Source organism: Oncorhynchus mykiss, chromosome 12 (genome assembly GCF_013265735.2).
Source record: "Oncorhynchus mykiss isolate Arlee chromosome 12, USDA_OmykA_1.1, whole genome shotgun sequence".
Classification (NCBI taxonomy): Eukaryota; Metazoa; Chordata; class Actinopteri; order Salmoniformes; family Salmonidae; genus Oncorhynchus; species Oncorhynchus mykiss.
In genome coordinates this window covers 60,036,547-60,052,035 of record NC_048576.1, presented here as the reverse complement: position 1 = coordinate 60,052,035, position 15,489 = coordinate 60,036,547, and the positions used below count along the sequence as shown (strand labels likewise).

At 42.9% G+C, this 15,489-nt stretch overlaps 1 protein-coding gene across 1 annotated transcript in view; it reads left to right on the top strand.

The window, feature by feature from the left end:
• LOC110537899 (ATP-sensitive inward rectifier potassium channel 12) overlaps window positions 1-8,857 on the top strand; it is a 54,754-nt gene extending 45,897 nt beyond the window's left edge. The window contains exon 2 of the mRNA XM_021624360.2: window positions 2,480-8,857. Coding sequence (XP_021480035.2) covers window positions 2,667-3,968 — 1,302 coding nt within the window. The 5' untranslated portion in view covers window positions 2,480-2,666 and the 3' untranslated portion in view covers window positions 3,969-8,857. The remainder of the gene's footprint in view (window positions 1-2,479) is intronic.
• The last annotated feature ends 6,632 nt before the right edge of the window (window positions 8,858-15,489 follow it).

Here is a 15,489-nt window from a genome sequence, read left to right as displayed (position 1 = left end):
CAAATTTTATTAATATATTTCAGAATTTCAGAATTAATTTTGTAACAACATTGCGGGTGTCGGAAAATCCTGTGTTTCTATGTTAAACAATTTTGTTATATTTCAATCTTCTGTGATGCATATAAAGTGTAATATTAGGATGCAAACTCAAAATTGAATACATTTCAACTCTATATCTGACATGCCCATAACCATGTGTGTGAGGTGTACACTTTTGTTGAAAAGTAGATTTGTTTAAGACTACCAAGAAACACTATGTGACCCTGATTTCGCCAACTGCAGTAAAATGAAGTAAAATTATAATGAAATGTCTATCAGCAGGTAGGTACAAAACAAGATGAGAGCAGTAACCACAGTGACAGCATCAGTGTTTTTCTTTGGTTATCGGAGAGATAGCGGAGTCATTTCTTGGCAGACATTTGACGAAACAGACAGACAAGCTATATTTAGACCAGTATCCATTTCTCCCTCCCTTCTACAATCTTAAGGGTCCCCCCTGTTTTCTGCCTCCTTCTCTACCCTTTCGTCTTCCTTGTGTCCTTCCACAGTGCCTCCCCTGTCTTCCCTGACCTCTATCCTTTTTTAATCCTTTCTTCTCACCTTTTCACTCTCTCTGGTTTCTCTGTATTCCATTACAGTACTTCCCTCTCACCATCACTAGCCCTCTCCATCTAATCTTTCTCAATCTGTCTCTCTGTTGGCTGGTTTCTATGTACATGGGCTGAGTTCCAAATGGCATTCTGACTGTTTTGCCACCTGGAGGGAACCAGAAATACTTAAGTTTGGGTGGCAAGACACCAAGACGGGCCAGGCCAGTTATTCCTGTGAAAAAAAGGAAGATTTACAGCCATATTCTGGGAGAGGAGGAGATAGTGAAGAGGGCAGGAAGGAAAGACTGCCCCCGGATGATTTTAAGTTACCTGTGTACTGAGACAACAACAATCCACCAACATTAGGAAATTACAAACCACCTCACACCTGCGCTCAAATCAGCCTCCAAAGTTTACACATCTTACTGTAGGTATTGCTACAGTATGCTGCACACCCAATCTCAGTAGACCTCAGTCTCAGCGTGGTGACTTGTTTCCATGGTGATGGCTTTTACCACTCTCTTACATTGAGCCGTCCCACAATACCTCAGCAAATCAGGTTCCCTTTCGGCAACTCCTGTTTACTGGTTGGTCGCTACACTGGCGAGAGAGAGAGAGACTATGAGAGAGGTGCCTGTTAGTTAGGTCAATCAACAACGATGTGGTCCATATGCCATAACCTACTTTTTGTGTCGCTAAACATTTCACTGCAATATGGTATCAGTTCTGTCTTCATCTTCAGCACCTGAGGAACACCTAAGAGTCAAAACTTTGTTTCATTGGAATTAGCTTCTTAGTTGCGTTGACATGAACTGTGCTGGAGATGCATTGAAATAAAATGGTCTGTACAGTACTTGTGTTGAAAAGAAACGCACTCAGAACACAGTGCGCTCTCAGAGCCTGAGCTGTGGAAAAGGGGACTCAACATGACTGGCAGCTATTATTAGAGAGACAAATCACACTGCTCAGCCACTAGACTACAGTACAGCCAGAGCCAGACCAGGGGGTGCTGATGACAGGTGGTGGTGGGAGGTTACTCCTAAATCTGGTCCATTAATGGTATTAGATACCAATAGATTCTTAAAGAATGTCACTTATAAATAAATGCCTTATTAGCTTACTACAGTTGCAGTACAAAGGGTCTTACTTTATCTATAATTACCCCAAATCTAAGGTTGTATTGTTCAATTCAGAAGATGAGTTCCAATTCAATTTTAGGGCTATAAAAACATACATAGTGAAAATTGTTGCCAGTTCCCAATTGAATGAAAACATAGGTGATGAATTGATTGAGTTCAAATGGAATTGAACCCCCAACCCTGAATCTGTTGTTTAGATCTAGGATGCTTCCCAAATGGCACCCTATTCCTTATATAGTGCACTACCTTTGACTACAGCCCTATGGGGCCTGGTCAAAAGTAGTACACTATAAAAGGGAATAGGGTGTCATTTGGGACACAAACCTAGTCTACTGAGGAGTTTAAAAACTACTATTATAAGCCTCAAGACCAGGATCCCAGCTGAATGGCTGCTTACAATTTTCACAAGAAAGAGTGTGAACTTGGTTTAATTAGCAACATCTGCTGCTGCTAAGGCGCATCGAGCCCAAAGTGACAGAGTACTACACACTACACCTTTGTAGTGATAAAACACTGCTTGAAATAAAGTTAAAAAGCCACTGAGTAGATGAGTCTTTGAGGCAGAATGGGAGGGATGTTGTTTAACATGGCCTGCGTGTAACAGCTTAGTTTTTATTCAAGTGTTGCACATATAATACACATCAGTGTTTTAGATATTTAATTTATGAATTGTTTTATTATACAAACAGTAAGAAAATATCAGGATTTTGTGTGTAGTAGACTAACCTCTGGCTTCTCTTCTCTCCTCAGGTCAGGAAGGGTGTGTCTAGGACCCATTTGGCCACTTGGACAGAGATCTGTTTTGGCATCAGGGGGGAACCGCCTGTGCCCATTTCCTGTAATCCCCAGTGCTGTTTCCTGTGTCTTGCCTACCACTCTGACTGTTGAGTTGGAGCAGCGACTCTCTGGTGCCCCACTGGCTGAGCCTGGCTCGGTCATGAGTGTGGTCGGGGCGCACCGCTACAGCATTGTGTCCTCGGAGGAAGAAGGCCTGCGTCTCGGTGCCATGCCTTCCGTCACAATGGGCAACGGCTTCGGTAACGGCAAGATCCACACGACACGCCGCAAGTGCCGCAGCCGCTTCGTGAACAAGAACGGCCAGTGCAATGTGCACTTCTCGCACATGGACGAGAAGTCGCAGCGCTACATGTCGGACATCTTCACCACGTGCGTGGACATCCGCTGGCGCTGGATGTTCCTGATGTTCACACTGGTGTTCGTGGTGTCCTGGCTGGCATTCGGCCTGGCCTTCTGGGTCATCGCTTTGCTTCATGGAGATATGGACAACCCGGGTGGTGGAGACGATAACTTCACCCCCTGCGTCCTGCAGGTCAACAGCTTCGTGGCCGCCTTCCTGTTCTCCGTGGAGACACAGACCACCATTGGTTATGGCTTCCGCTGCGTGACGGAGGAGTGCCCCTCAGCCGTCTTCATGGTGGTCTTCCAGTCCATTTTCGGCTGCATCATCGACTCCTTCATGATCGGTGCCATCTTAGCCAAGATGGCGAGGCCTAAGAAGCGTGCAGAGACGCTGCTGTTCAGCAACAATGCAGTGATCGCCATGCGGGATGGGAAGCTGAGCCTTATGTGGAGGGTGGGCAACCTGAGGAAGAGCCACATGGTGGAGGCTCATGTCCGGGCCCAGCTCATCAAGCCCCGCATCACAGAGGAGGGTGAGTACATCCCCCTGGACCAGATCGACATCAACGTAGGGTATGACACGGGCATCGACCGCATCTTCCTGGTCTCCCCGCTCACCATTGTGCACGAGATCGATGAGGAGAGCCCCCTGTTCGGCATCAGCAAGCTGGACCTGGAGTTGTCCGACTTTGAGATAGTGGTGATACTTGAAGGGATGGTGGAAGCCACAGCCATGACAGCGCAAGCTCGCAGCTCCTACCTGTCCTCAGAGATTCTGTGGGGTCACCGCTTCGAGCCTGTCGTCTTCGAGGAGAAGAGCCAGTACAAAGTGGATTACGCTCACTTCCACAAAACCTTTGAGGTGCCGTCCACCCCCCAGTGCAGTGCCAAGGACATAGCGGAGATGGAGGACGAGGACAAGGATCCTACGCCCACAGCCAACTCTTTCTGCTATGAGAATGAGCTGGCTTTCATCAGCCAGGACGAGGAAGAGGATGAGGAGGGGCAGGAGGATGGGGACAGGGTGCCAGAGCTGGAGAGACTGCAGGCCACCGTCAGCCTAGACCAGAGGTCATATCGTAGAGAATCAGAGATATGACCTTTGACATTTGACCTTTCATAATAGTTTTATTGTAACTCAGTTCTAGCGGGTTGTTTTCCATGTGAATACATGCAGAGCAATGCAAATGCCATATGAAACCCATGACTTATCGCATCACGCTACAGCCATGAGGAAGGAGGAAATCACTCTAGAAACAGCCATGAGTGGAGACAGCAGTGCTGCTTGCTCATAGCATGGAATAACAGGAACGGTCGTCAAAAGACCCCTCTCTCTTTAAGAAAACTTTAAATATTTTGGTCATGAGATGGTTTGAGGTAGGAGCTTTATATAATGCAATATTCATTGTCTATTAGAAATAATATCTTAGCTATAAAAATATATATATTGATTTCTTAGTTGAGTGTGTGAAGTATTTTCAACAGATCAAGAGGGTATTTTGAGGGATTCTTATAACTGCCCTATATTGTAGTTTACAGAGTCAAAGACACAGAGTGTGCTGGAAATAGAAACACTGGATACCTACTGCTGTTTAGTTAAACATTTTCTATATGCACACCTGTAGTTTTAAAGGTGCTTTCCATAAATATTGCCTGCTGCTAATTAGCTATTTGAAATAAATATGAAATATAAACTTCAAATTGGAAGAATACAGTGATAAAATGCATAAATGCATACATTTGTGTTGTGTATTTTGCATTTCTATACAATTTGAATCCCTTAGAAAGTGAACAATTGATAGCATGAAATTAGATTTTGTTATATTACTGGGAACCTGTATAGAAAACAATTAGTGGGCACAATTCACTATCAAGTGAACAAAACACTATGTTTTGCTGTCTAAATCACTCTCTAGCAATTGCACCCCACCACTTTATTTGTTTTGAACAGGGAATCTGATTGATTTAGACAGCTCCATTTATTGCACACAGCTGAACGACAGACCAGGCAGCAACATTGATAAAGCACAGTTACAGGTTGGCTCGTACCGAAATCTAGCACAAATAGAACAAAGCACTGCATTAAGGGGCTACACTTGGATACACTTGAAAATCAAAAAAAATTAACCCATTAGCCACCGCACAGAAGCAAAAGATTGGCTAACAAAAGAGCAGTAGCCTTAGCTGTATATTAGGCTACATTTCAGCTGATAATACTAAAATGGGAGTTGGCTGGGTGACTGAAGTTAAAGACCAGATAATATAGAACTGTAGAATTGACCTACTGACAGTCTTACCAAAAACCTTAAAAGAGGAAATAAGTGACAAGTGGGAATAAAAGAGGAACAAAGAAAGAAGAGGAGAGATTAAAGTTGGTAGGTAAAGTCAATCAATCATCACGTAGGTAAAGTCTGGTACGGTACTAAAAATGGGTATATAATTTGCACTGTTACATCTCCTTCCAGTCATCACATTGGCTGAGGAGACATCAATCAAGACATGGGTCATGTTCATTAGGTACCAAAAGGGAATAAAAACATATGCAATAGTAAACAAAAAAATGTGTTTACTATTGCATATGTTTTTAAACGTTGTGTGCCCTAATGAACACGGCCATGAGGTTGCTTAAAGAGGAGATACCATTGGACACCCCTAAACAGACCCAAAGGAGGAAATAGTGAGAAATAGAATAATGGAGAGAGACAAAAGAGGATTACATTAGCGACCTGTTCTCCCACAAGGGCTCTTTGCAGACAGGCAGCACTTGGAGAAATGAACATGTCTAATTACAGTACGGGGGAATATGTAACATAATTTAAATAAATTAAATGTGTTGTAGAAATAGATTACTGCCTGCAAAACTTGTCACCACGAATTAGAAAAACTCTGGGTTGGAAATAGTGCCAAATGGTACCTATTCCCTATATAGTGCACTACTTTTGACCAGGACCCATAGTACTCATTCCCTACATAGTGCACTACTTTTGACCAGAGCCCTATAAGTGTGTAGGGAATAGGATGCCATTTGTGACGCAGCCCTAGTTCTTTCTACTTTTCATATCTGAACTATGCACCTTAGATACAGTTTTGAGAAAAGAAGAGTGAAAACTAATAACAACACGAAAACAATACTATAGAGTAAAGACACAGGTCATTAATTTAGGTTCAACACAACAGTAAGTGTACACCTGACAGATTTGGACATATGTCAGTAATATGGTAGTAGACCAGACCCTCTCTTAGGTTAGGTTACTACTGTTTTACTTACACCAATTTATGCTACTCCAGTTTTGAATGGGAATCAAGAAGTGTACGGTGGTAGGGACTAGTACTACAGTGGTTTATGTTACTTTAAAACTGGGTTGTACAGTCCTGCTATCCAGAATATGCCTTGTCTATCAAGGTCCATTCAGATAAGCATTATTCTCAAGGTGAAGCTTGCTGTTGGCTTTTGTGGGCGTGTATCAGAACCTCTCATGCTGTATCCAATCCAGTCAACTGACTCTTATTACTCAAACCCTTGGCGATAGACAGAAGACAGGCCCAGAATAGACCTCCTGATGCTTCTTTTCTTTCAACACTTTCAAGCAACACAAAACTTTGGCTTCAAGCCCTAACTACCCGTCGGGACTCTTCTTCCCAAATGAAACCTAAACCAAAGTTGTGTACTGGACTGTGTAGTCAGAGCCAGATAAAGCTGGTTTTAGTGCATGAGCTTGAGCAACACTCGTCCATGTACTGTATGTGTCAGGTTGCGATATCCAAAATGGCACTCTATTCCTTATATAGTGTACTATAGTGCTCTTGCTCTGGTAGAGCAAAGTAAAATAGAGTACTACAGTACATAGGGAATAAGGCACCATTAAGGGTGCACCCTCAGTCCTCCCTACAAACCCAACAGAGCCCCAGGACACTGTATGGAGGATCCACAGACCGGTCAAACAGATGACTGTTTTCTAGTATATTTTTGTAGAGTACCAGAATTCCTTGTCACTCCTACTGTACACTCACTATATAGCCCTATATGACCTATAATAGTTTTTGTGGCAATCTTTCATAGACTAGACATTAGGGACATAGAAATGTATTGTATAGAATGGCAATCCCTTTTTGAAAAGCAATGTTGGATGGATGCCAGTCAGATGGCTAATGAACTTGGAGGAGTAGTGGTTTAACAAAATATTCAAGTAATTGTTGATTTTTTTGTTTTGTTTCAGAACTTTGTGTAATTCACACACTATCTGATCTGTTAAATTGTGCGGCTATATCGTTTTGTTCATAATAATTAATGTGGAATGGAGAGAACATTATCAATACTTTGTCATTCTAAACTAGCTCCCACAGTCTCACGTCAGAATTAGACCATTCATCCATGTCTCTCAAACGTCCAATTTCTAAGTTCTTCCATACGTCAAATTGTGTACTTAGACATTTTGCGGAGTTAAAGTCTCAAAAACAACTTTCTTTCACTGAATTTGAACATGCAACCTTTGACAGCAGAGACAGATGCCTATGCCTACCCACCATCCATGTCTAAGCAAAACAAAAAAACCTACTTGAAGGTAACAGCGCTCCCTGTTGCACCTAGTGGCCACTTTTCACGTCATATCAGATATTGATATATGTCGACTACTGACTGGTGTCACGGGTGAACTGGCTGGTAATTCTACAGCATCACATTATTTTGCTTTCTGGGAAGGTTAATGAAACACATGGCAAGGAAGATTGGTTGCGTGCAAATGGCACGATATTTCTTTAATAAAGCACAACTTTGGGCCCTGGTCAAAAGTAGTGTACTTTGAAAGGAAACGTGCTGCTACTACTGTACAAGGTGTCGTCTCTGTAATAATGATGGCAATGGGCGATCATAGAGATGCAAAACCATTATCAACATCTGCTTTATCCACAGTACCATAGGGTAGTGGATGACCATTGATGTTTAATGTAACAAACTAACACTTTTGACACCAAATTCCCTATATAGTGCACTACCTATGCCCTGGTCAAAAGTATTTCACTATGTAAGGAATAGGGTGCCATTTGGGACTTAGACTTAGTTGTCCATGACTCTTAATAATACTCCCATATGGGTCCGTAGATAGGACAGTCTGTCTATGTGCAGTGGAAACTTACTTGCTCACTGTTTTCATAAATCAACACTATTCTATTTTTATATCAATCTTGATGAGCTGTTTTTTTTTCTTAATATCTCTGAATATGCTTGGAGGACGAGGAAAGGGGTTGAGTTAGCTTGATACTTGAGCACAAACTGAAACTGAAAACTTTGGGATGAGGAGGGGGAATTGGGGGGAAGATACAAACTGAAACTGCATTCAAACTGAGCTTTTAGCACGTCATAACTACTGATCTATAATCTTAAATCTAGAATTAACATACCAATAACATAAGCCATCAGATGATACCAACCAGAGAGTTGTGGAGATATAAGAGATGTCCGAGCTGCTCACTAAGTCTCTGATTAAAACTAATTGCTATTTATCTTCAGAAAGGAGAAGGGATTCTGTAACTGACTCGACTGGATGGACTGGTTGAACTTTGACCTCTATCGGACGTCTTCCACTGTCTGAACGAGCCCGAGATGCTGATTTACACTGACTGGATTGTTGTTGATATATTTTTCTCCTACCTTTTGGTTTATTTCAATGAACAATGAATGACTGAAAACGTTAATAAATCATAAAAAAATATATATAATTACAAAATGTAACTGCGTTTTAACGGTGTCTCTTTTCTCATTGACATAATGATTTGTGATGTGACTGAAGAGGAAGAAGTGTGGGAGTTAAGCGGAGAGAAGAGAGGGAAGAGAAGAGGAGTGAGAGAGAGAGAAGGATGGAGAGAGAAGAGAAAAGGGAGAGGGACAGAGAAAAGAGAGAGACAGGTGTGATTTATGATTGGCAATTTGGGGTACAGTGTCAGAGACTCCTACACACACACACACACACACACACACACACACACACACACACACACACACACACACACACACACACACACACACACACACACACACACACACACACACACACACACACACACACACACACACACACACACACACACTTTCAAGTGGAGAGGATCCACAGTTACAGCATAGATTGATGTGTAAGTCCTTATAAGGTCCCTGATCCTACAGGACTAATCAACTTTGATTAATAAATGGAAAGTGTAATCTGCTATTGGATAAATAGTGTGTGTGCGTGCGTGCGTGCGTGTGTGTAACATGTTATGTTGTGTGTGTATATCCAACAAATGAAACATTTCATGTATCTATGTAACAGGGTTATGTATAGACGCCTGAAAATATGGGGTAAAAAAAATGCCACAGCTGGGCCGACAACAAAATAACACAGCGGTCACATCCCAAATGGAACCCTACTCCCTACATACATTTGAACAGACCCTTATTGGCATTGGGCACAGACCTCAATTCAACATCTATTCCACATTGATTCAACCAGTGTATGTCCAGTGGGCAGTTACCAGCTGCCAGTATAACCACCTCTCCATTAAGCACTGTGGCTTGACCCTTGACTGTGTGTGTGCGTGCGTGCGTATACAGAGACACAGCAATTGAAATACAGTACCAGTCAAAGGTTTTTGAAATGTTCCGGATTGACTGTCTTAAAGTAATGATGGACTGTTGTTTCTCTTTGCTTATTTGAGCTGGTCTTTTACCAGGGCTATCTTCTGTATACCACCCCTACCTTGTCACAACACAACTGATTGGCTCAAATGCATTAAGAAGGAAATCAATTCCACAAATGAACTTTTAACAAGGTATACCTGTATTCCACTACTACCTCCAAAATGTATTCCAGGTGACTACCTCATGAAGCTGGTTGAGAGAATGCGAAGAGTGTGCAAAGCTGTCATCAAGGCAAAGGATGGCTACTCAAATATAAAATATATTTTGATTTGTTGAACACTTTTTTGGTTACCACATGATTCCATATGAGATATTTCATAGTTTTGATGTCTTCACTATTATTCTACAATGTAGAAAATCATTAAAAAAAATAAAGACAAACCCTTGAATAAGTAGGTGTGTCCAAACTTTTGACTGGTACTCTATGTGGTCCATTTGTGTGTGTGTGGCCAGGATTCAATCCGATCTCGGTTATAGGAATTGTGATCTCCGCAAAAGCGGAAACACTGCCTTTAAAAGCTGAAATTCCTATAATCTGCGATGGGATTGAATCCTGGCCTGTGTCTATGTGTGAGTGTGTGCGTGTATGTAAACATGTTACATGTGTGTGTTAAATCCAAGCATGTACAGAAGGATCAATGGTAATATACTTCTCTCAAAAAAAAACATCTTCAGACCAATCAGATTAGATTAGTGATGATGATGTAATGTCACCTCCATAGTTCCCATAACAGCCAGAGTGCGGCAGTGTCATGAGTCAGCGTGAAGCCTAATCTGGTGCCTAAACCTGCTGGTGCATCCTGCCTATTAATCCCTGACAAGATCACAGGTCAAAGGGTCGTACGCCATTGCTTCCCAAATGGCACCCTGTTCCCTTTATAGTGACTACTTTTGAACAGAGTAGAGCTTAGGCACTAATTAGGACATAGGGTGAAATTTGGGAGTCAACCCAGGCCTCCTACCTGGGCCTTCTACATAAGAGTTAATTTGTCAGTCGCACACCAGGCAGCACTGTGTAATCCGGGTAAAGGACGGACACCATGGCTGTGTCCCAAATTCACTTTATAGTGCACTACTTTTGATCAAGGCAAAAGTAGTGCCATTATACAGGGCCTTCATAAACTATTCCTACCCTTCGACTTATTCAACAATTTGATGTGTTACAGCCTGAATTCAAAATGGATTTAAAAAAAACAACATTTTTTACCCATTTACACAATTTCTAAAAACGTGTTTTCACTTTTTGTCATTATTGGGCAGAAATGTTTGCAAATTTATTGAAAATGTAATACAGAAATATTTCATTTACATAAGTATTCACACCCGAGTCAATATTTGTAGAAACAGGTCATCTTGGGTATGTCTGCATCAGCTTTGCGCATCTGGATTTGAGGATTCTCTCCCATTCTTCCTCGCAGATTTTCTCAAGCTCTGTTAAATTAGATGGGATGCGGCGGTGAACAGTAATCTTCAAGTCTTTCCACATATTTCCAATGGGATTCAAGTTTGGGCTTTGGCTGGGCCACTCAGGGACTTTCACATTCTTGTTCTGAAGCCATTCCAGCATTGCTTTGGCTGTATGCTTGGGGTCAATGTCCTGTTGGAACGTAAATCTTTACCCCAGTCGAAGGTCATTTGCACACATCAAGGATTCATTTTTTTCTTTGTACTTTTTTCTCCCTAATTTTGTGATATCCAAATGGTATTTACAGTCTTGTTCCATCGCTGCAACTCCCGTACGGACTCGGGAGAGACAAAGGTCGAGAGCCATGCATCCTTCGAAACACGACCCTGCCAAGCCGCACTGCTTCTTGACACACTGCTCGCTTAATCCAGAAGCCAGCCACACCAACCTGTCCGAGGAAACACCACCCAACTGGCGACCATGTGGCGTGCATGCGCCCGGCCCGCCACAGGAGTCACTAGACCGCGATGGGACAACGATATCCCGGCCGGCCAAACCCTCCCCTAACCCGGAGGATGCTGGGCCAATTGCATGCCACCTCATGGGTCTCCCGGTCGTGGCCGGCTGTGACAAAATCCAGGATTGGTCGTGGCCGGCTGTGACAAAATCCAGAACCCGTACCTGTATTGACGCCTCTAGCACTGTGATGCAGTGCCTTAGACAGCTAGGGAGGCCCTTTTACTCATCAAGGATTTGCCTTTATTTTGCTCCATTTTATTGTTCCCTCCATCCCTACCAGTCTCCCAGTCCCGGCTGCTAAAAAGCATCCCCATAACATGATGCTGTCACTGCAGTGCTTCATGGTAGGGATGATGTTTAGACAGGTGATGAGCTGGGCCTAGTTTTCTCCAGACATAGCACGCCAAAGCATTCCATTTGTGTCTCATCAGACCACACAATCTTTTGTCTTATGATCTCAGAGTCTTTCATATGCCTTTTGGCAAACTCCTTAGCGTGCTATCTCAAGAGTGGCTTCTGTCTGGCCACTCTCGCATAAAGCCCAGATTGGTAAAGTGCTGTTGAGACTTTTGTTCTTCTGGTAGGTTTTCCCATTTCAGCCAAGGAACTCAGTAGTTCCGTCAGAGTGGTCATTGGGTTCTTGGTCACCTCCCTGATCAAGGTCCTTCTTGACCGGTTGCTCAGTTTGGTCGAACGGCCAGCTCTAGGCAGAGTCTTGGTAGTTCCATATTTTTTCTATTTCCAAATGAGACCACTGTGCTCTTGGAAATTTTCAACACTCTAGAAATTGTTTTATACCCTTCCCCAGAAACAGTATATGCCTAATCACATTTCCATCTACTGTAGGAGATCTACAGACAGTTCCTTGGACTTCATGGTATAGTTTCTGCTCTGACATGCACTGTCAACTGTGGGACCTTAAATAGACAGACAGGTGTGTTTCTTTCTAATCATGTCCAAACAATTGAATTGGTCACAGGTGGACTCCAATCAAGTTGTAGCGATGATCAAAGGAAATTGAATGCACCTGAGCTCAATTTGGAGAAAAGGAGTATGAATACTTATGTAAATGAGATATTTCTGTATTTCATTTTCAATAAACTTGCTAACATTTCGAAAAACACGTTTTCACTTTGCCATTATGGGTTATTGTGTGTAGATAGGTGAGGGAAAGAAATCTATTGAATCAATTTTGAATTCAGGCTGTTACACAAGAAAATGTGGAATAAGTCATTAGGCACAAATTTATGGATTTCACATGACTGGGAATACATATATGCATCTGTTGGTCACAGATACCTTAAAGAAAAGGTGGGGGCATGGATCAGAAAACCAGTTAGTGTCTGGTGTGACCACCACTTGCCTCATGCAGCGCGACACATCTCCTTCGCATAGAATTTATCAGGCTATTGATTGTGACCTGTGGAATGTTGTCCCATTCCTCTTCGATGACTGTGTGAAGTTGCTTTATATTGGCGGAAACTGGAACACGCAGTCGTACATGTTGATCCAGAGCATCCGAAAAATGCTCAATTAGGTGACATGTCTGGTGAGTGTGCAGGCCATGGAAGAACTGGGACATTTTCAGTTTCCAGGAATTGTGTACAGATCCTTGTGACATGGGGCCGTTCATTATCATGCTGAAACATGAGGTAATGGCGGTGGATGAATGGAACGACAATGGGCCTCAAAATCCCATCATGGTATCTCTGTCATTCATATTGCCAAAATGCAAATTGCCATCGATAAATAAATGATGTTGGAGGCGGCTTATGGTAGAGAAATTAACATTCAGTTGTCTGGCAACAGCTCTGGTGGACATTCCTGCAGTCAGCATGCCAATTGCATGCTCCCTCAAAACTTGAGACATCTGTGGCATTGTGTTGTGTAACAAAACTGCACATTTTAGAGTGGCCTTTTATTGTCCCCAGCACAAGGTGCACCTGTGTAATGATCATGCTTTTTAATCAGCTTCTTGATAGGTGGATGGATTATCTTGACAAATGAGAAATGCTCACTAACAGGGATGTAACACAGATTTGTGCATAACATTTGAGAGAAATAAGCTTTTTGTGCATATGAAACATTTCTAGGATCTTTTATTTCAGCTCATGAAACATGGGACCAACATCTTTACATGGTGCATTTATATTTTTGTTCAGTGTACATACTGAGGCATAGATGCAGACATACGTACATGCACACACAAGCATGCACGCACACACATACACTTTGAAGAGGTTCAGTGACGGTGCCTGGTATCCCACTTTGGGAGAGCCTTTTCATCTCTCATCCAGATCTGACAAGGTCACCTTCCCCTCAATCACATGCACAGACTAAAAACCACTCCACACACACACACACACACACACACACACACACACACACACACACACACACACACACACACACACACACACACACACACACACACACACACACACACACACACACACACAAAACAGCTCTCTACACAAGTGGTTTGCTCTGCATTTACTGCCAGGGGAAATCAGCTCTCAGACTCACTAAGAGGCTTTCACTCTCTTAGTTTGTACAAGATCAAAAAGCCGAAACTGAATAATTACATTGCATTGTGTGAATGTGTGCAGAGGTGTGTTTTCAACCAAGTGTTTGTGTTCCAGTGTTTACATACCCTTACGAAGTGACAACATCCAGTGTATATGTGTGTGTGCCTGTGTCTATGAGTGAGTGTCTGTTTTTGTCTGTTTGACCTGTTTCTATGCGTGTGTTTCTATGTGCCTCTGTCTATAAGTGTGTGCCTAAGTGTGTGTGGGCCTGTGTCTGCCTGTGTGAGTGTGTGTGTATAGCTGTGGGTTTACCTGTGTTGCAGAGCAGGCTGTCTGAATTGGAAGGTCACATCACTGCTATTGGTGGGTGAATAAGAGTTCATTAACACCACATCAGACCTGAGGCTATCCACTTGGTCATCCAATCACTACTGCAATAAAACGTGTCTGTTAGACAGGGCTTGACACACACACACACACACACACACACACACACACACACAAATGGATGCAAGCACGCGCACACACACAAATACAAACACACACACACGCGCAGACAGACAGACACACTGACTCAGGGCCAGATTCAATCCGGACCGTGGAAGATCTGCATTATAACATGATAAAAATGTTACACTTCCAATTGAGCCGAAATATACAGTGTTTACCATTAATCTTTCGTGGTCCGGATTGAATCTAGGCCTCAGACACACACACACAGAGAGACAAACATACACTCTCTTATCAATTGTGAGCAGTAATTTTTTATCGTTTGAAAAAAGAAAAAAGACGTAGAGGGTGAGAGTAAAGGCAGTTGGATATTTTCAGCTCTCAGACGCCTACCTCCCCTGGGGTCAGAGATCAAAGGACCAGAGGAGGTCAACGTTGCCTGCTGCAGAGAAAATGTACGTCCCAAATGGCACACTATTCCCTATTTAGTGCACTACTTTTTGCTAGGGCCCATAGGGTTCTAGTCTAAAGTAGTGCACTACGTAGGGAATAATGTGCCATTTGGGACACAGACAGAGAGTGGGTCGGTTGTTTGTTAGAACACTCCGTCTTTAATTGCTGTACTTCTGTTCTGTACCGGTTCTCCTTGCCTGCGGCTCAGTATGGGAGGAGAGAAGAACGAGGCGAGGGAGGGATGGAGGGGCATGTCGCCACGCTAAAAGCCTTCCCTTTCCTCTCTCATTCCCTTTGGAGAAGTGACCTCTCTTTGGTGTGGAGGAGAGTCACCTTTTCTTCTTCTCCTTCTTTCTCTCACTCCCTCTCTCTCTCTGTCCCCCCTCTTCTGACCACACTGTAAGGGCTGTGATTACTGAACCACTCAATTGGGTTCCTAAAAGTAGACATGCTAACCTCCAAAAACATTTCTGTGAGGTTGCATGAAGGTAACAGTAGCTTAGCTGTGGGTGAATGTATGCATCTGCAGGAATGAGATGATAGACGGTTGGCTTACTGTATGGTTTTAATATCATCACGTGCTTTCTCTCTCTCT